Genomic DNA, 20,137 nt, shown 5'->3' with positions numbered 1-20,137 from the left:
TTTATATTGGAGGTTGCCTCCAGCCATGCTAAAGTTAGTGGTTGACACAGTTGTGGACAGTGGTTAGACACTGCTGCTCACCAGACCCACTGAAAACTGAGTCATTGCCGCTTACCAGGGCAGAGAGTGGGAGGGGCGAGGTGGTGGGGAGTTCAGCACTGTGCAAAAGCAACAGGGCTCCTGCAGGCGCATTTGCACAATGCCAACCAACTTGCCGCCCCGCCCCTAACTCTTTCACCTGGTAAGCTGCAAAGACTCAGCTGTCAAGAGGTCAGGTAAGCATCACTTCACTGTCCATTACTGTACACACACACACACACACACACACAGCATCCATGCAAGCAGGAGATATTACCGCAGTTCAAGCCCATATTCCAGTGAGGCAGTACATAAAGAATGAATGTATGGAGCAGGGGGTGGAGTGGGACATGGCCTGGGAAAAGATTCCCAAGGGCTAGAAAGAGAGGTATGGAGGGACATCTCTGGCCCTCAGGTATGAGTTTCCCCAATCTGCTCAACATCATTCTCTTACCATTAGATCCCACTCCACCCCCAATTTCTCTTTTAATGGTTGTTTCCATAGAGTAGCTAAAATCACAGTGCAGCATAAAAGTTGTACCAGGGAATAATACCGCTTAATGTATAATGCCTCCATGGAATCCTTGTCTTATTAAATACCTACTAGTATCACATCCAGCCTGTGAGACTTAAATATCTAACTAAGCAAGCGTTTATATTTTTTGCCAAGACTTTAAGACTGCTCCTCAGTAGAAGCTTGATAAACTTTTAAGTCCCCACTCCTTAAACCTTAAATTGTCACCTCTTTGGAATGGGAGAAGAGGACTGTTCTCTTCCTCCTGTCCATTTAGAGCTGGAGCTTGATGGAAGAGTCTTTTTAAAAGAAAGAAAGAAAAAAAGAGTGGCAATTCTCCTTTATCTTGAGTCGCATCCCTTACAAATTGCTCTAGTGCCTGACACTGTTGCTACAACCAAATGCAAATTACAGGAATAGCTACAGTGCAACTGACCATAGCCCAGTCAAAATGGCAAGGGTAGCTGCAGTCACAACTCCCCAGTCATGATGAATACACTCGATAGATAACTTTCGTATTCAGAGTCCTAGATATTAGGATTCTGATAGATTTTATTTTATTTTTGATATTTTTTAAGTGGTAGTGAAATTCCAGATTGATGCTTTAAGAATGCTCTTGCCCTTGTGCTTACAGGGGCTACTACGGTTGGTGGAGCTTTTCAAGTAAGAACACAGTCAAAGACGGATTCCCTTCTGCAAGGATTTATTTGGCTTCTGATGCACAACATTTTTTGAGTTGTCCCATAAAGCCACTTATCCAATGGACAAATAGATGCATTGAGATTCCGTTTAAAGCCTGGCTCCCTTTCAAATAGATATTTTGTTAGGCAGAATTTCTTTTTATTTATCATGGAGTGGGAACATTGATGGCCTTAAGAATGGAAGGTAGCGATATGTGTTTGGAATACAAATAAGGCACTTACCTAATGGATCATTTTTCGTTTTGTTTGTTTGTTTTTTACCTTTCCTTGACAGTAGAAGAAAATGAATCGGAGGACCAGGGAGGTGTGGGACAGTCAGCTGTGCAGACAGGTAATGCTGAATTCCTACATTTATTTTGCTTGTCTTGGAACAGTGTGAGAGATATTGAGTCCACTCTTACCTGATTGAACTCCAGCTCAAGTATTTGGAAGGAAGAAAAAGCCTGTCTTTCTATTTCTCTCTGTTCCCCAAAGGCCTCCTAGCTTCCCAGGATCTCTCTCTTTCCCTCAACCAAGAGGGCTTCAGTTTGATGGACGGATGACCGTCTTCCGGAAATATGGACCCTTTAATATCCATGATGCCTTATTTGTAAGCAGGAATCCACACTAGCTCCCAGCTAATCACAGCTCTTTGAAAGAAACTTTTCATATGAAACGACAGGCTGTGAACCAGACCTCAGCTCAAATCCATTTTTTCGGCCCATTTATATTCCAGTAGCCCTGCTTCCCCTCACAATGTCTTCCCCACCCACACAGCAGATCTGTCAAGCCACTTTAAAAAAACTTCCGGAAGTTTGAAAACGGTGTGGGAGTTTGGCAGAAGGAAGGGACTGAAATGGGAATTAGCTTGTGCATGCCGATCTGGCGCATGCACACTTCTGGATTGTGGCCAGTATCTCTACAGGCTAGTTGCTTTCATAAACGAGTGTATAGTTAAAATCTTAATCCGTTGAATTTCTTAGCAGCCATTGATCCCTACATTTAAGTCACTGGGAGTTTTGTAGCTAAATCCTTAGTTCAACCAGCAAGATTTTAGGTTGGAAATCTGACCTGTTCATTATAATGAACAGCTATAAGGGGGTTAATAGCATGTTGTTGGTTACAGTGGTTCCCTTTTTATTTTATTTTTTTGCTTCTGGTCTGAAAAAAAATACTTGGTTTTTACAGTTTAAGGAATGATTCAGTCTTTTGGTATATTTGACTACTTATTCTGCGAAGTAATAATTAAATAGCTTTTGCTCAACGAAATGATCATGCTCTATGCTCTATTGATACTTGCTTATGGATCTTTAGATGAGGGTCTCAAGAAAATCCTAAGGGGAAATTCTGCTTTCATTGATCGTGTTTTACTTAGACTTAAACCGCCCCCCCCCCATCGCAGCTAATGTATAGCTTTTAGTTTGAAGGATTCCTTTATAAGGTGATTAATAGTAATGTAAGCTTATTATATGCGGTAAACTGATTATTAGTACATTTTTCATCTCTAGTAAAGTGGATTCATCTCTTTGTTGGTATTTGTGCTGTCTAACTCTTTGGACTCTTGTATATACTATATTTTCCTTCTTTGACACCCGCATAAAAAAGACTGCTTGTGACAAAATATGGAACCATATATGGAATTTTCTTCTACTTTTTTCTGGAAATGTCTCTAACTACTTTGGAGAAATGAAATCCTGTTAATGTTTTAGTGGGCTGCGTTTGGAAAATATGTTGTGAGTAAAGGAACACGTTTTCCCAAAATGTTAGACCAGCTTTGTCAGTTTTTAATGGTGTTTGCCATTAAATCTTGGATGATCGCACGGATATGTAGCTCATTGACTTGCTTGCGTAATAGCCTAACTTGTGACATTACACTGGCTCATCTGCAGGGCAACTTAAGGATTTATTTCTGGAAAAGCAAAGCTCAGCCAGGTATTTCAGTGCATTTCAAAATACTCCATACAGATCACATCTCCACCCCTCTGAAGATTTCAGATGTTGTGTTTTTCCCTGACCAAAAAGCCCTCTGCTTTTGATTATTATACACCTTTACTATTTTATAAAGTGGAAGAAAACAATTGTAACTATTTGAAGCATCAGCAGCAATGGGACATCTTGGGCAGGCACACTGTTCTGAATCTTTTGAAATAATGAATTAATTAACATGGTTAGGAGATAGTTATGATAGTATTATATCTACATTGGCACAAACTAGAGTTGCTCTTGTAGTCAGTGTTTAAAGTGAGCTTTCAAACCGTGGTTACAGGAGCATTTGGTCAATTTTATAACCTATTGGGAAAAGTTAAGGACACTTCTAATTGAACAGCAGTACTGCGATATTTTAAACCAGTAAAGAAACCATGGTTAGCACTGATAATAATAAGTTCTTATTAACTGTATACCCCAGCCATCTGGCTGGGTTTCCCCATCCACTCTGGTGCAGCTCCCAACAGAATATTAAAAACATGCTAATAACTGATAAAAACTATAGAGTGTTTAAAGCAAACCATGGCAGGGTGTGAGAATACCCTGCAGAAAAGGGGGGAAGGTTACTCCTGAAATGGGGAGATTCATTTGAGGTTAATCAAATAGCTTCATTTCTAGATATTCTTCCGATTATGCACAACATAAGCCATTGCCTTTTTCTAAAATGTCACTCATGTTGGAATGTTGTTTAATAAAGCACCCATGGGCTCACACCATGTGAGGTGCGTGGAGTTTTGAAAAACATTTACCAATGTCTTTATTGATTATTGATTTGTTTGTTATTACGGCTTTTGGGTGCCTTGTATGCTGCAACACTTTTAGCCTTCAAGCAGATACAGAAAATATTCAGCTGTTTCACACAAAAGCAGCGTAAGAAGCCCCATACATGCTGCTAGAAGTTTTTTTAGTAAATCTTTGTATCAAAGCTCTGGCTCCTTCCATTAAATGTGCTTTTTATGGAGTACCAAGTTATAAATGTAGTGCAGCTACGGCATATTAATCTTACTGCAGAGATTTAATGAGGCAGTTGTTTTGCGATGGACACTATTGGGAGCAGACAGCGACAGAGTTTTACTTCACCGCTGAACTGCAGAAATATTCCTTTCCTGGTCATAATTATAACCACATGATCTCTTAGTTTTCCTTTCTTTTGCCAGCACTTTTCCATGCAGAAGTGGCTTGGAAGGAGGTCCATTAAAACGCAGTCAAATGGACTGGAAACTGGGCTTTCTTCCTCGTAGTTTGACATTTTAGGCTCTTGATCAGCTATGGATCCTTGTTGCGTGGAGAGAAATATTCAAGATGAGTTTCAGGCATACAGATTGTCTTTGCCAGTCTGCTGAGATGGCTTTTAGATATTCATTACTTTTTAAAAACTTGACTTTTATATAGGTTATAAAAAGTAAATGTGGTGAAACCTAATTTTTACATGGACAGAATAGAATTTCTGCTTGTTGGCCTTAAACCAATCTCTTACTGGAAATTAATTGAAGTCCATGGGTTTATTGCTGCTAACTCTTTTAAGCCTTTTCAGTTTTTCATTTTCCTCCAAAGTTGTAGTTTTATTAGACCAAGTTACAGCAATAACATCCCTTATGAGGAGAAGGAAGAGAAGGAGAAAGCCACCTGCCAGGACACGAAAGTAATGGGGAAAATACCATTTATAAATAACATTTAACATAATCAGGAACAGAAAACAGCAGTTCATTTATGTACTATATTAATGGTTAGAATTCCTTCCAGAGCCAAATCTTTCCCCCCTTTTGCATTAGGTAATCTTATAAAGGGATCTTGCAGATGGGACAGTGATATACAGACTTGCTGACGCATTGAGCTTTACTAGTGTATTGTGGTTTGAGACCCTGAACTTCCAGCAGTTCATGCTGGAGATCCAATTCAGTGATGGACAATCCACACACAGCTGTAGGCTTCTATGAGCGGATTGTCCACCCATACCATGAGTTGTATCCAGTGCTAATCCTGTTTAGAGTTGACCCATTGAAATGAATGAACATGACTAACTTAAGTCCATTAATTTCATTGTATCTACTCTCAGTGAAAGTTAGTTGGATACATCCCATATACACAAGGAGACAGTGACATGTGTGTGTGTCTAAGTAATATCTGAAATCCAGCAGTCCAATTTTTTCTCTGTATCCAGACTCCAGCAATAACAGCATTCCAGAGATTGTGTACTTGTAAAACTCTTCCACCCCTTCCCTTGTTGGAAAAGGTGGGCCCAGTGCATTTATTTTCCCATGTCTATCATATGTTTGATAGGAGAAAAAGTTTCTAATATCACAGATATCTGAAATGCATCTGTGAGCTAGAGAATGCATGTCAAGTTCTGCAGTTATCAAAGAAAAAATTCATTTGGCAGGACTTCTGATTTGGAGTCACGTGGATATTTGATGTAGAGAAAGTGTGGGAAGGCAAGCTCTGTGTAAAATAAATGTTGATAACATTAGGTGACACCTACCAGTATAAACATGGAGATGCTATAAAACCTCAGGCTGATGATGGCCATACACCAGTCCATCATACTGATGGGACCGAGAGAAAAGCAGGGATTGCGGTTTATGCTTTTTCTCTTGTTTGCTGCCCATCAGATGAGTGTGCAACCACGGATTTAGATATTGGGTACTTGGCAGACAATTTGCATTGTGGAACTCTTTAAAAAAACCTATTATTATTATTATTATTATTATTATTATTATTATTATTAATACCCCGCCCATCTGGCTGAGTTTCCCCAGCCACTCTGGGCGGCTTCCAATCAAATGTTAAAAACAATGCAGCATTAAATATTTAAAACTTCCCTAAACAGGGCTGCCTTCAGATGTCTTTTAAAGATAAGATAGCTACTTATTTCTTTCACATCTGAAGGGAGGGTGTTCCACAGGGCGCCACTACCGAGAAGGCCCTCTGTCTGGTTCCCTGTAACCTCACTTCTCGCAATGAGGGAACCGCCAGAAGGCCCTCGGCGCTGGATCTCAGTGTCCAGGCTGAACGATGGGGGTGGAGATGCTCCTTCAGGTATACTCCTTCAGGTATATTTTTTAAAGCTGTAGTTTGTAGTCTGTATGGTTACTGGGTGGTGGGAATGGAAGCATGTGGCTATTTTCTGTACGTCCAGAGTGAGATGTTGAATGAGCAGTGTTCCCAGAAGATACAACTATGGGAAGTCATTAACTAGTGTGAAAGGCTTGGAATATATTGGTGGAGCCAACCAATAGTTAGGGTTGCCACTGAGCCAATGCTTCATCAAAACCTAGCCGTAATAATTGTGTGTTGCCATACGCAATGTAGACGATGGTTCTTCCTGCCATCTCTAAAACCATTCAGCAGCTTCCAAGTATCTGTGGCTTTATTTTAAAATGGAGAGGTCTTTACAGGGCGGGGGGGAGAGAGAGAGAGAGACAGTGGTAGAAATATATGCATCAAGAGAGGCAGAGGCTGCCACAACTCATTACACAGAGGCTGTGACCGAACCCAGGTCTCGCAGGTTTTCCCCCTTAAGAGTTGACCTAAAAACTACCGTAGCATTTTGCTAGAGCATGCATTCTGAAGTTGCAGCAGAAGGGACTAAGTTGCCTGACTCCTGTCCCAGTAGGTTTGTATCTGTGAATGCATAAATGGAAGCAAGTCTTCCCTCTCCCCCACAGCGACTCCCATTATGTAATTTGAAAAAATAATTCTAACATTAATAGTCGGTTCTATTTTTGTAAAACGCATTGTCATAAGCAGTTTTTCACGTTTTGTATCCTAAGCTCTGTGCGCGCGCCTGTCTGTTATTCTATTGGATTCTTGTTAAGGGCCAGCATTCATGAATAATAAGTGCTGAGCATTGTTGCATCTCTTTCTCCCCTCTAGCATGCTACTTAAAGCAGAGTCAGACTCTACCCTTATTTTAAAACAAACAGGTCTGTAAACTTTATGTGCAGCATTTAAATAGTCGTGTTAAAATTCAGACCCAGTGCCTGCATTTCCCCGAGTGCTGTCAGTTTTATGAGATGAAACTGGGAGCTTGAGCTGAACATCTAATAGTATGCATTGTGCACATGCTGCCTTCCAACAAGTGTTTAATGATGTCGGGGTCAGTTTGCAACAGTTAAGACAATTATTTCTTTTCCTCAGCTGCTTATAACCTAGCGGTATTTTTAACTGCTAGGCTAAGGTAGATGTAAAGGTTGGGAATGTACTGACAAGTAAGTTTGGGATCCAAGCAGTGTGTTAAAGGGAGTTTAAAGGGGCTTTTCTCTTCAATCAGCATGTGTTGTTCTGGGGCAATGTAAGATCCAAATGAAACAATATGGAAATTAGCTGGTACATGCCAGTATACTATTTCTATACCAGGACTGCTTCTTATGAGAGTCATATTCATTTTTTAAATTATGTGTATACTGCATGTATTATACCATGGGGACTCACTGTCAATCACAGTTTCCTAAAGAGTGTATATGTAGTCAATATTTGACTAGAGAATGACGCACGGTGGATTGTGCCTTACTACTGGTGGAATGTGAGCACCTTTAGTAACTGAGTTGCTTTCCCATGTACTATGGCAGCCTTAATTACCACACACACTTTCCAAAGGGATTTTAAAGGGAGCTTTCCATATGCATTTAACATGTATAAGCTGCTTGTTAGTAGACGACATATTCATAATACTTGCCAAATATACGTGCCACCATACGAAAAACACAAAGGATCATACTTTTACATGCCATTCACATACACAGCCTAGAACTTGAAATATGTCTTTATACAAAACACATTAACTTCTGCGCCTCATTCGCACATGCGGACTAAACATATACCAATATTCAGACACAGTGTTTACACATGTACAATCATTTTGCCATTTGGGTTTCTTGGTTACTCATACAGATTTTTCCACTGTTTACATAATTCCAGGTATGAAACCACATTTCCTTTATTGAGTTTTACAGATGAAGAGGCCCATCTGCAATTGGGGGGTGAGGTCTCTTCTCTTCCATAGTACTTAATGGAGCTTGATCCATCAGTTAATTCTTGCGGCCAAAAAGGGTGCTCTCTTATCAGGCAAACTGTTGAGGAGAGCACTTTTTCGCAGCTTCCTAGGGAGAAGATGTTGATGTGTTCCTGCCTTCCTGTGCTGGCAAACCCATTCTCTTTCCCCATACAGCTTAGTGGGAAAATGATGGTCTCTAGAGGGGAAGCTTTCTTGATGGCAGGAAGCTGTTCCTGCCATCAGACTCAACTGAGGTTTATTGCTATGCTAACCTCTGTAGGAGAAACTGCTGCTGCATCTGAACAAATGTTGAGTTGCAATGGATGCAGAGCTTCCACCCAAGTCAGTTTTAGGTTCTGCACCTTCACTCCCCTCTTCTCAAGCTCCTCTCTCAGGTCTCTCTTCACTCCAGTCAGGTGTTTGTTTTCCAGTGGGCAGGAGGAAATTTATCAGATTTCTTATAGGCCCAGGGGACTATGTATATGCAGCCTTGATCATGGCTTTCTACTTTTGGAGGAAGGTTGATAGAAAGATACAGCTCCTAGTATCTGAAGTGGGGGGAGAGATATTTTTAATACCTGGTGAAATGGATACAGCTCTTAGCTTTTCAGTACTATGTTTTCAAGCCTTTTTGGCATGGGTAATCTTCTGAAAGTTCACAAGAAGCTCTCTTAAACTATGATCTTTTTAAAGTCTTAAACTTGCTTGTCCCTTTTGCGCTAGTTGTATACAAAGCTGCAGTTGTGCTGGATGATTATTAGATTTCACTTTCTACAAGGGATTTGTGTGAACCGGTTACAGAAAGTTAGAACCTATTGTTGTTCTCATCATTACTGTCCTGGAACTAGATTATCAGTTTGATCCTCACTATACCAGTTACGATTTATAATGATGGAAACCGGGTCTCTTGGGCTAGTGATCCTCTGCAGGTTAATACAGCTTTGGTTAATTAGCAGACAGTTTAAATAACTTTAGGACTTCTCATTTTAAGGCATATGTTTTTATTTTTAGTTGGCAATAAAATAAAATAATCTGATCATTTGGCTGGTTAGGGAAATGAGACAGTTTCATTCTCACGACTTGGATAGCTTTTATCATTTTTTGAAAGTTAAAACAAAATCTCTTGAATTCACTCACTGGTACATTTTTTGTCTTTCCTTTCGTTATATAGTGGTGAATTGTAGAAGGGATTTATTCTTTTAAATTATTCAAGTGATGAAAAGCCCCCAATAGTTATATTAAACTTGACAAAATTAACTGTGACGAATGGAAGTGCTGCTTTTGCAGGGGGGAGTAACTGTTTGGGAAGAAAAACCATTGAGAAAAGAGAGGATGGATGCTTTCTCTGTTTATGTGGCTATAAAAGCTAGTATTATGTTCATGTTCTGCAGGCTTGAGCAAAAATACCCCCCCCCGTTAAGTAACCTAAACAACAACAAACCCAATCTGAATCTTCTTCTTTTTAAAGGATCTCTTAAAGCCCTGGGGTCATAGTCTTGATTTTCTTTCAGATCTGAACTGTAAACTAGAAGACAAGACAGAAGATGGAGAGTTGATAGATTGTAAGAAAAGGCCGGAAGAAGGGGAGGAGTTAGAGGAAGAAGCTGTGCACAGCTGTGACAGCTGCCTCCAGGTGTTTGAGTCACTGAGTGATATCACAGAGCACAAGATTAATCAATGTCAACTGACAGGTAAACAATACTTATCACTTTGTGTCTCCTTCCACTGTTCTGTTTCTGATTTCAGGTCCCTTCTTCAGAACCGCTCTCTTATTCCCGCCCCCATTTCCCCCTTCCCTGTTATTTTACTGCTAAAGATGCTCAGGTAATTTTGTTCACATTTCTGAAACGATTCCATTGTTCTTCAGTGAATGGGTTCCATTCAGGTTCTAAGGAAGCATGGATCATTCTGGCAGACCATTAAACACCATTGTAGATTTCTCTATAACTGATTTTTCTTACTTGCCTCTCCAAGCGTCTCTTATGCAATTTGATGTAAGAAAAAATGGCGTGGGTACAACCTGGTCCTTGAAAACTTAGACTCCGGGCTCCAAATGCTGTTTTCAGAAATGGTGTGTGGCGATCGCTGATAGAATTTGCAGTGGATGTAGTGAAACATCACGCCAATAACTGTAGTGTACTGGTCACAGTAGCCTCATGAACCTACTCCTATCCAGTTGTAACACTGTGGACAAAGATGCTGTTTGGTGTTTTACTTTTGGGCCTGTGGTCTAGAGCGATGCCTGGGCCCTAAAGAAAGGTGCATTTTCTCAGTGGGTTTTCTTAGCAGTGATTGGGACTGACAGAACCAAATAAATTTCTAATGCAATTTACTAAACAGAATATGGACTTGGATGCTGGGATGGTGATGAGAAGACCCACCTCATATAACCCCATGTGGTAAACCACAGGAAACATTTTGGTTGAGAAGCTTTCTTGAAAAATCTTTTGGCCTCAGAAGCACGAGGAATTATGTAGGGGCAAACCAATGCATCCTATATCCTTGAAGACCAATCCAGGGACTCCAACCCAAAGGAATGCAGGTCAGGGCAGCTCCAGAAAACAATTGATATTAGACATTCATGTTTTTTGAAATCAAAGTAATTTTTTCAGCCGTGAAGAAATATGTGGTGCAGCACTGGCAACAGTCCCTTGGTCTAAGCAAGCAAATTCTCCTTTGCCTACCATAATAAGACTATATCCAAAAATAAACACATTTTTTACACAATTCCCCATGGTTTCTTCATTTACTTGTGAATGTTATTCAGATTGGCCTAAACCTTCTGAGTTCAGATCACAGGAATCATCACGGCCAGCAGTTAGCTATTTCTGTAGAGAAAAATGTATGAGACGTGTGCTTTTGCAATTAAGGGAAGCAGATAAGCATTTTGCAGTATTATTTGCGTGCATTTACTGGCACCTTTAGCTCTTTAGCCAAAGCAGCCACACAAGATTGCATACTTGTGTGTATAAAGCAGGCTGTAGCTCAGCAGCAGAATACATGCTTTGAATGCAGAAGGTCCAAAGTACATGCAGTTAAAAAGCAGTCTCTGATAACAAGGCTGGGGAAAGACCCTGGAGAGAATCCTTAGACTCAGAGAGCTGCCTTCAGTCAGAGTAGATGAAGCTGTCTGGGAATGCTTATATTCATAAGGTAGCCTTGTATGTTCATATGTATAATCTGGTATTGAAGCTAATTCGTGGTGAATAGAGAAACAGAACAAACATATTTAAGGGGGAAATCTCTCATAATATGGCATACTGTGTGATGCCAAAATTTGGCATCTCCAAATGGATCTTCTCAATTGTGTACAGGGCTGTCCTAAGCATATGCGGTGCCGGGGTGCAAAGATCTGCCTGGCGCCCCCCCCCCAGGTTGCCCAGTCCCAGGTGCAAAGGAGGGTGGAGCCGGCCGGCTGCCTCAGCATCTCACTGGCTCGTTCGCCCCTGAACTTGCGGCGCAGAGCTGCCAGCAGCAGAGGAGCCTGCCACGGCGCTCCGACCGACAGGTGGGCTCTTCCCTGGACTCAACTCTTGGTCCCTGGACTCTCGGCCTGGCGCCCCTCCCCTGAAAGCCTGGTCCCTGGGTGCCCCGCACCTCTAGCGCCTATGTGTAAGACGGCCTTGATTGTGTATCTTCTCAGTTTGGCGCCCCCTTGGCTTGGCATCCTGTGTGGGGAACTGCCTGCACTGCCCTATATTTGAAGCTGCAGACAATCGCAGTATATATTTTCTGTGTGTTGCCTTCTGTTTTGCTTTTTGCTCTTGGTCTTTTGAAATGTTCTTCTGACCAAAGTTTGGGTAAATCAATCCTTCTGTTTCACTCCAGCCCTTTTATGTACTTGTCATGCTCTCCTTTAGGCAATTCTTATTTATGTCTGGCAAGGTGTTGGTGTCGGTGGGTGGAAACCCCTCCCCCCCCCAATTTGGCCATTTATGTTTGGTAAACTTTCTACCAAAAAGAAGAAACAAAAATAAAAAATTGCTGCCTCCATTTTTCCTTGACGGACCCTTTGTAATCCCCTGACATATCTCACCCGGAGCTGGGTGTTGAGTTGAGTGACTGCAAGCAGCATGAACTGAATATCGCGCAACCAGGGAACTGAAGCGAAAGGAGAAATTCCTGGAGCACTGCTCCTGATCCACTTCACCCCAGGTCATGCTGGAGGGCAGAACTTGCCATGCTAAATGAGGGTTAAAATGGCTCTGCCACTTGAGTACATTTAAAAAGAAATGTTTTTCAAAGAAAGGCACTGAATCCCCTAAAAAGCCTGGTGTCTCAGTGTTGCTGTAGAAATTGTTGACTGGTAGAAATCAAAACTATTCAAAATAAAACGGAGGGTTTGGAAAAAATTAAAAACCTCTTTCTGCATCGAAGGACCAAGATTGTTCCTCGTGCTCTACCACACCTGAAATAATCCAAGATTAAGTACAGTGTCCTGCGCTTGAAACATGGATTATACAAATATGCCATTTTCTTAAAAGTATCTCGTGTGTGTGCTTGTTTTTAATGCTGTCTGCAGGATCAGTCAAAAATATTTTATGTGTTGGTTCCAGAGGGTGGGATATATTAGAGAGAGAAAAAATAGCAAATGGTTTTGTCCTGGATATAGTATGAAATAATGCCCTTATACAGTTTTCTAGTTGTTTCATTTTTCTAATTAGCAATGGGCAAAAGAAGAGACACTGCCCCAGCTGGTAAGCCAAACTATGGTTTATTGGAACCACACAGATGTGCAGAGCCCTGGAGAGTTGCTCGCAGCTGCTTTTCTCCTCCCTAGTCCTTTTTACCCCCCAATGGGGTTTGGCTGGTATGGCTAAAATCTTGGCTTAGCACGGCACTGGAGTAAAAAAGACCAGGAAGGAGGCTTGCTGTGTTGTGTGAACCAGGCCGTGTATGAAAGAACGAGTGAAGAAAGCATGCTTCAGCCCCCAAATGCTGAAATTGGGTACTTGAGGCTGCAATCCTATATATAATTCCCCACGAGTGTAATAGGACTTACTTTCCAATAAATGTGCACAGAATAGTGCCGTAAATTAGGCTGCTAAATCTGTGTTTTCATTCCTATCATATTTAGTTTAGTTTTGAGTTATTGGAAGTTTCAGCACCATGTTTTGTGTACGTTAAGCACAATAATGTCAAGAAAATATGACCCAGTAACCTAAATATAAACTGATGAAGTATTACTGAGCCCAAAGATAGTTGCTGCTTTTAGCAAGTATTGATTTTTATGATGCTTGGAGAGATAGCAAACTTCTGAAAAAGCTTTTTTAAGGAACTTTATTATAGATTTAGGATCCTGTTTTGCAGACACAGTTAAGTTCTAATTCAGATCATATTCTGGTGCTACTTTTCTTCCTGGGATTGTACTTCCGCGACTCGGCAAAATCAAATCCTCTTTCATAGAGGCTCAGGAGCAATCCCATATTCAGAGAAAGCCGGGATCTTTTCTTTCCATCTCTATTTTTCTTAGCGGTGAGGAGAGTAGAAACCTATGAGTCTGTGGCCTATTGCTGATCTTTCCCAAGGTGTGGAATGGTCAATAATGCCAAAGTAGGCCCTAACCTGGGATGCGGGTGGTGCTGTGGGTTAAACCACAGAGCCTAGGACTTGCCGATCAGAAGGTCGGCGGTTCAGATCCCCGCAACGGGGTGAGCTCGCGTTGCTCGGTCCCAGCTCCTGCCAACCTAGCAGTTCGAAAGCACGTCAAGTGCAAGTAGATAAATAGGTACTGCTCCTGCGGGAAGGTAAACAGCGTTTCTGTGCACTGCTCTGGTTCGCCAGAAACGGCTTAGTCATGCTGGCCACATGACCCAGAAGCTGTACGCCAGCTCCATCAGCCGATAGAGCGAGATGAGCGCCGCAACCCCAGAGTCGGTCACGACTGGACCTAATGGTCAGGGGTCCCTTTACCTCTACCTTTTTAGGCCCTAACCTAATAACTTTATTCTAGTTCAGAATGCAAAAACTAATTTGACTTGCTTCTGTGTCCCTGGCCATGTGTTGTGTGCACATGGGCTTGGGGTGTGTAAGAGAGCTTTCTTCGCACTATATTGTAAATGGCGATGGAAACTTGGGAGCCTGAGAGGCCTTTTGTGATGTGGCTCTAAGGTGCAAAGGGGGGAGAAGAGCGTCTGCATTCAAAAAGTGGGGTGGGGGAAGCGCATGCTAGCTATGAATTTGTTTTCAGTGGTAGAGTATAGCCTTATCTTGCTGCTTCTCCTGAACATTGTGGAATCCAGACTGAAATTCGGTCAATTATAGGAACATAGGAAGCTGCCTTATACTGAGCCCATCTAGGTTAGTATTGTCTTCACTGACTGGTAGCAACTCTCTAGGGTCCCTCACAACCCTACCTGAAATGCCAGGGAATGAAATTGAGGCATTCTGCATGCAAAAATAATCACTATCATCATTTCATTTTCATGCTGCCTTTTCATAGTTAATAATGATTATCGATAATACTAATTTTATTATTTATACCCCGCCCAACTGGCTGGGTTGCCCCAGCCTCTCTGGGTGGCTTCCAGCACACATAAAAACATAATAAAATGTCAAATATTAAAATCTTCCCCATACAGGGCTGCCTTCAGATGTCTTCTAAAAGTCAGATAGTTGTTTATTTCCTTGACATCTGGTGGGAGGGCATTCCACAGGGCGGGCGCCACTACCGAGAAGGCCCTCTGCCTGGTTCCCTGTGACCTCACTTCTTGCAGTTAGAGAACCACCAGAAGGCTCCCCGAGCTAGATCTCGATGTTTAGAATGAAGATGCCACCAAACCGAACTATTTCCACATAAATAATAAATTGTAATAAGATCTAAAAATTAAAGATAGAAAAAATTATATCGATAACAGCAACTCCCCACCCCCCACCTCAAGAAAAACCCCTATACAATACCCCAATCGCAATTGCTCTATCACTGAGCTACAGTAGTAATTATGCTCCTGTCATTGTTTCCAGTCAGACCAAATTGGACTTGAGGAGTAAAGTTTTTAAACGAAGGCCACAATTCAGGTTCCAACGTCTGATTTAAGGTAACAGTTCTGTGCAGACTTACCTGGGAGTACATCACATTGTGCCTTGCTTCTGGCTGGACTTGTGTAAGATTGCGCTGTATTCCTGTGGGTTTCAGGGGCTTGTGGCTGAAACCCTAATTCAAACATGAAGGCTCCATCCAGTGGCTCTGGTGTATACTGAGCGCTCAAAATATTCCCCAGTGTCGGAGATAATAAAACAGCCTCTCTCTGCTCCCATAGAGCACAGTCCTGTAAGATTTTGGATTATGACTGTAAGGGAAGCAAGTCTTGCTCATTTTTGTTTTAAATGTGCATAATATCCATCTGGGGTTAGCATTGGGCTGCAGGACACCCCCCCCCCATAAAAGTTATAAGCACTTCTAATTAAAATGCTGACAAGAATATATATGCAGACATACTTGGGGAGAGTGAATGGTTGTGTACCAGAAACATAAGACCTACTCACATGGATTAAGAATAAAGCACATTTACATTATAGAGAGTAGATCAGTTCAGACCTCTATGCTCTTCTCTGCTTTTAGATAGAATTTATCAAACATTTTTCTTTGTTAGCTGTTTTTGTTTTAACTTAATATTGTTTTCGTATATTTATCAATTTAGACCCAGAAAAATGATCTTCTGAAATCAAAGGAAGATCATCTAGAACCTATAGCCTTGGAGGCACATGAGATTTGTATACACTGAATGAACACTGTAGTGACAGTCTTCATCAACATACATTCAGCGAAACATCAGCACTGAGCTTATGTGCATACAAGCTGAATGCTCATAATGCTCTATCCATGGGTCCAGGAACTCTCCAAGGTCCCATATATCGTGTACTGTTCTTACAGTTTCCTGATGTTGTTCTGAATGCATACAGGAGGGGTGAGCCAATGGAAGTAATTCCACTCCATTTCTGTACGTGAATCTGGTGTATACATGTGTAATGTTCTTTTATACTTTTATTCTTGCTACTCTAGGTTCAAGTTTCCTCCAATATTCTTGATATGCACAAAAAATTAAAGGAATTCCATCTATACACCCAACTCGTGTATTATATATATGGTGAGATAATTTAAATCAATGTGATTTTAAATCAGCAAGAAAGAAAAGGCAAATTTAAACTTGGGTTTTCATGTATTTCCTAAGCAATGGTGTAAAATCAAAATCTGTAAATATATTTAAAATGAGGAGAAATTGGTTCTTCATTTGCATAGAATAGTCTCATTTAATTCAGTGTATCTGGTAGAAGTCATTGATTCAGTTTAGAGATTCATTGTACAGCTAAGAAGCCTATGTTCAGATTATTTAATATGAAACAGGTTATTCTTTAAGAAAAACTTAGCATATGTGATTTTTAATAGATTTCTATCTGCCTTGATCTATTGCTCAGCCAACCAGCCACTGCCCCTAGACTTGCATATGACCACTCAGTATAGATTGATGAAGGCTTGATTGAAAAGTTTATCTCACGATAATATTGACTTCACAGGAAAGTCCTCTCTAATTGATTATTTTCCTTTTGTTGTCTTTATAGAGAAGTTTGAGAAAAGAAGCCTTACATAGGGCATTAGTACACGGCACACAATGGAATAAAACATGCAATTCTCTGCCAAGATAATCCAAATTATGTGCCAAGAAAAATTGAATCTGGCAAGCTTTATAAATGATGTGATATTGTGCAGGGCGCTAAAGCCGCCTGTTCTTGTCACTTTTTAGTCACTGGCTACAAGATTAAAAGTGCACGCTCACAGTGATAGGCAATTGGAAACTTTTGAAAAGAAAAATCAGAGCAAGAGTTGAATCTAATTGAGTCATTGCCAGAGAGGAACAACTTTTATGTAACTTTTACCCTTCAGCTTATGTGCCCCCTGCTCCCCCCCCCGATCTGTTCTGGAAGGTTGGGTCAAAATGCAGATTTTGGGGGGTGCAGAGCAGACAAGGTTGCTAGGGAGGAGAGAGGAGAGAGAGGAGTTCCACCGCTTGGGCAGACACCATTCCTCTCGCACAGTGGCTCCATTCTATACAACTCAGTGTCTGCACCCTCTATCAGATTTCAAGTTTTTCCCATGCTAGTGAAAAACCACAGATTGATACGTCAAGATTGATACGCCGGCAGCAGTGCCCAGGCAGAAATTGGGCAAGTGTCTGGGAAAATCTGGACGTATGGCAGCCCACGGCAGCAGTGCCATTTTTGCCGTTTCCCCAACAACTTTGGGCAAAACTAAAAACTCAACAACTTTACACTGTTTGAAATATGGCAACCCTAGTTTTCAGGATTTATATCATGCCTTCCCACCAAGGTGTCAGAACAGCTAACAACAAACACATGTACAATCAAAAAGGTAGAAGAAAGCAATAGCAATAACACTAACCTTACACAGCCTTTCCCGTTTTTCTGATTAGGAAAGGGAGGGGAAGTAAAAGGGGGAAAGTGGCTTATCTCATGGGGTGTTAGAGTCAATAGGTAAGAGAAGATATGTGGCAGAACAAATGCATATTAAGTACTGGTGGAACAATGTAAGTATTAAGAAGATTTTTGGTGGGTTGGCATTCTAGCACAAACCAGATTTGTGACTTCACATTTTATTTCTAGAGACAGAAATTGTGTCCAAGTGATGGTGGGGAGTTTTGTTTTTTGTACATTGTGCCTGGCTGGAAAAATCTATTACAAAATACAGTTAACAGAAATGCATTAGAGGGAAAGTCAGAGCAGTTATTTCATATGGTTGCACTGGAGTCTGAGGGAAGGGATAGGATTTAGTATTATACTGTTAATAATCAGTATTAATTAATGTATACACCATTCTGAGATGAGGGCCATTTTGCACATTATATTCAGGAAACATGAGTGTGCAAAGGTAACTGCAGCCAACTGTGGCTCCCTGACAAGTTTACTTACATGATTCACCTTTTTGCAGGTGCATCTTTGCCACAGTCACACTTTACGGTGTACATCAAAGCATGATAGTACAATTAGAAAATGCAATATGCTCCTTTGTGACTTAGCAGCAAGTTCTCCCTGAGCCTCTTGTGTTTCCCTGTTGCTTCCCAGGGTAGCTGGGAAGAAAAATTATGCTGTGGCTGCCAGTGAGCTGCAAGTGAGGGAAGAACTGTTCCACAATCATGGCACCACTAACAGTGCATTGGCAGAGGCTTGCAAAAATCCTGGGGCTCCTGTTCTAGGGTTGTTGTCAAGTTCAGAAACTGCGGCAAACACACAAGCTTTCAAATAAGGGTGCAGAATTGAGGTCAGGGTGCCGTCACTGGAGTAAACTTGGTAGAATATCCTTTCAGCTGCTCCTACTTAACTCCCTTGAGTTAAAGCACCGCGACCACACATTGCTTCTTTACACAATAGTTGCTTAAACAGAATTTGGCCCTGCTGTGTATGCTTTCTGTTTGTCCATCTCCTGCACCTTAATGAACTTTTGCACTAAATCCCAAGATGGCTATTTAGCAAGATTACCAGTGGATGAATGGGTGATGCATGTGTGGCTTCATATACCAGTTATATTTATTATATTGTATTAACTTTATCTCAACGTGTTAGTCTTATATGAATTTTTTAAACAAATTCTGTTAGAAGTACGGTTGGTATATATTTTGTGCACTGTCTTCATTCATCAGGATGACTAAGAGGCTGCAGATATTTTATTTTTTTGACAAATCTGTCATCCGATCCAAAATGGCTGATGACAGAAGAAAACTTTGTTAAAGAAGTAGAACTTCATGCTCTTAATTCTTTCTTTGGGCTGAAAGGTCACCATCCTTGGTAGGGGAGATCACCTGGGAATGGTGTAAATGTAGTGGAGATCTCTGACCTGTTAATAAGCACCAGGAGAAGGAGATAGGGATCATTCCACAATGTGCCCTGGGGGTACTTTTCCTTTAAACTTCAAGCTGTGTAGCTGAAACTGTTCAACTTTTTATTTCTTTCAGTTTTACCTTCAGGGGAAAATTGATCGATTTGGAGATGATTATTCCATAATCTCTGAATCTCTCTTTCTCCACATTGCAGTGGGAACTCCTTGAAGTTTAAAGGCATTGTGTTTCCTCGGTGCATTGTGCAGTGAGCCCAAGGAATGTATGGGGACAGGAGTATTCTTTAACAGATTGATGGTAGTAGGCATGTTTGGAACTGTAATACTCATGTTTTATACTAAGGATATATCTTAGCTTATGTTGTATCCTTCCCAGCAATTTCTGGGATGGTGTTGGGATGACAGAACAAGATAGCAGAAACAAAAGCTTGTGCATGTGTTGTGGACCGAGAGATGCGAACATTGGTTACAGATCTTTTAGCAAATGATTTGTGCTCCCCCACCATGAAACCACAATGAAACCATCCCTCATAATTTTGTTTTACCCCCTCCTTGATATTTGCTTCATAGCGTTAAAACATTTTCACATAAGATGATGTAAATGATAAAAGAGTTGCTGAAATCTCATTTGTTACCAGAACAGTATGATCAATGACATTCTCAAGCTCACTGCCAATATTTCACCACTGTGAATCTGTATCTGCATATAAAACAATTCATGGGGAGCTCACTGAAATAAAAAGTAGAGGGAAAGTTTCCCTCGACTTTTCTGTCCACATTTGATTCAGCCGCTCAATGCCTACTAAAAGTATTTTTATGGATACATTCTTAATCCCTGAAGTTGGAAATACATAGCGAGGACACCTATGTATACAATAACAGAGCAGACTGACAAGGTGTCAAATTCAGGAAAATGGTGGTTCATGCACCTTTTTTTTTTGCACAGGGGGAGGGAAGCAAGCTAAATAATGTATCAGAGAAATGCCTGCTCCTTCACTGCTTTTCTAACTGTGAATGGAAATGGTGTGTCTCATTTGTTT

At 41.0% G+C, this 20,137-nt stretch overlaps 1 protein-coding gene across 23 annotated transcripts in view; it reads left to right on the top strand.

The window, feature by feature from the left end:
* The window catches only part of ZNF521 (zinc finger protein 521), a 283,782-nt gene that overhangs the window by 24,167 nt on the left and 239,478 nt on the right, over window positions 1–20,137 (top strand). For 14 of the 23 annotated variants that reach the window (XM_083622860.1, XM_083622861.1, XM_083622849.1 and 11 more), the window contains 2 exons: window positions 1,568–1,624; window positions 9,763–9,942. Coding sequence is in view for 14 of the 23 variants with exons in the window: in XM_083622849.1 (XP_083478975.1) it covers window positions 1,568–1,624; window positions 9,763–9,942 (237 nt within the window). In the remaining 9 variants the exon portion in view is untranslated. The remainder of the gene's footprint in view (window positions 1–1,567; window positions 1,625–9,762; window positions 9,943–20,137) is intronic. The other 9 variants (XM_083622862.1, XM_083622859.1, XM_083622855.1 and 6 more) reach the window with 2 other exon arrangements.

Source organism: Podarcis filfolensis (genome assembly GCF_964270895.1).
Source record: "Podarcis filfolensis genome assembly, chromosome: 7".
NCBI lineage: Eukaryota > Metazoa > Chordata > Lepidosauria > Squamata > Lacertidae > Podarcis > Podarcis filfolensis.
The sequence above is the reverse complement of the archived record's forward strand: the minus strand, read 5'-3'. Positions and strand labels throughout refer to the sequence as shown.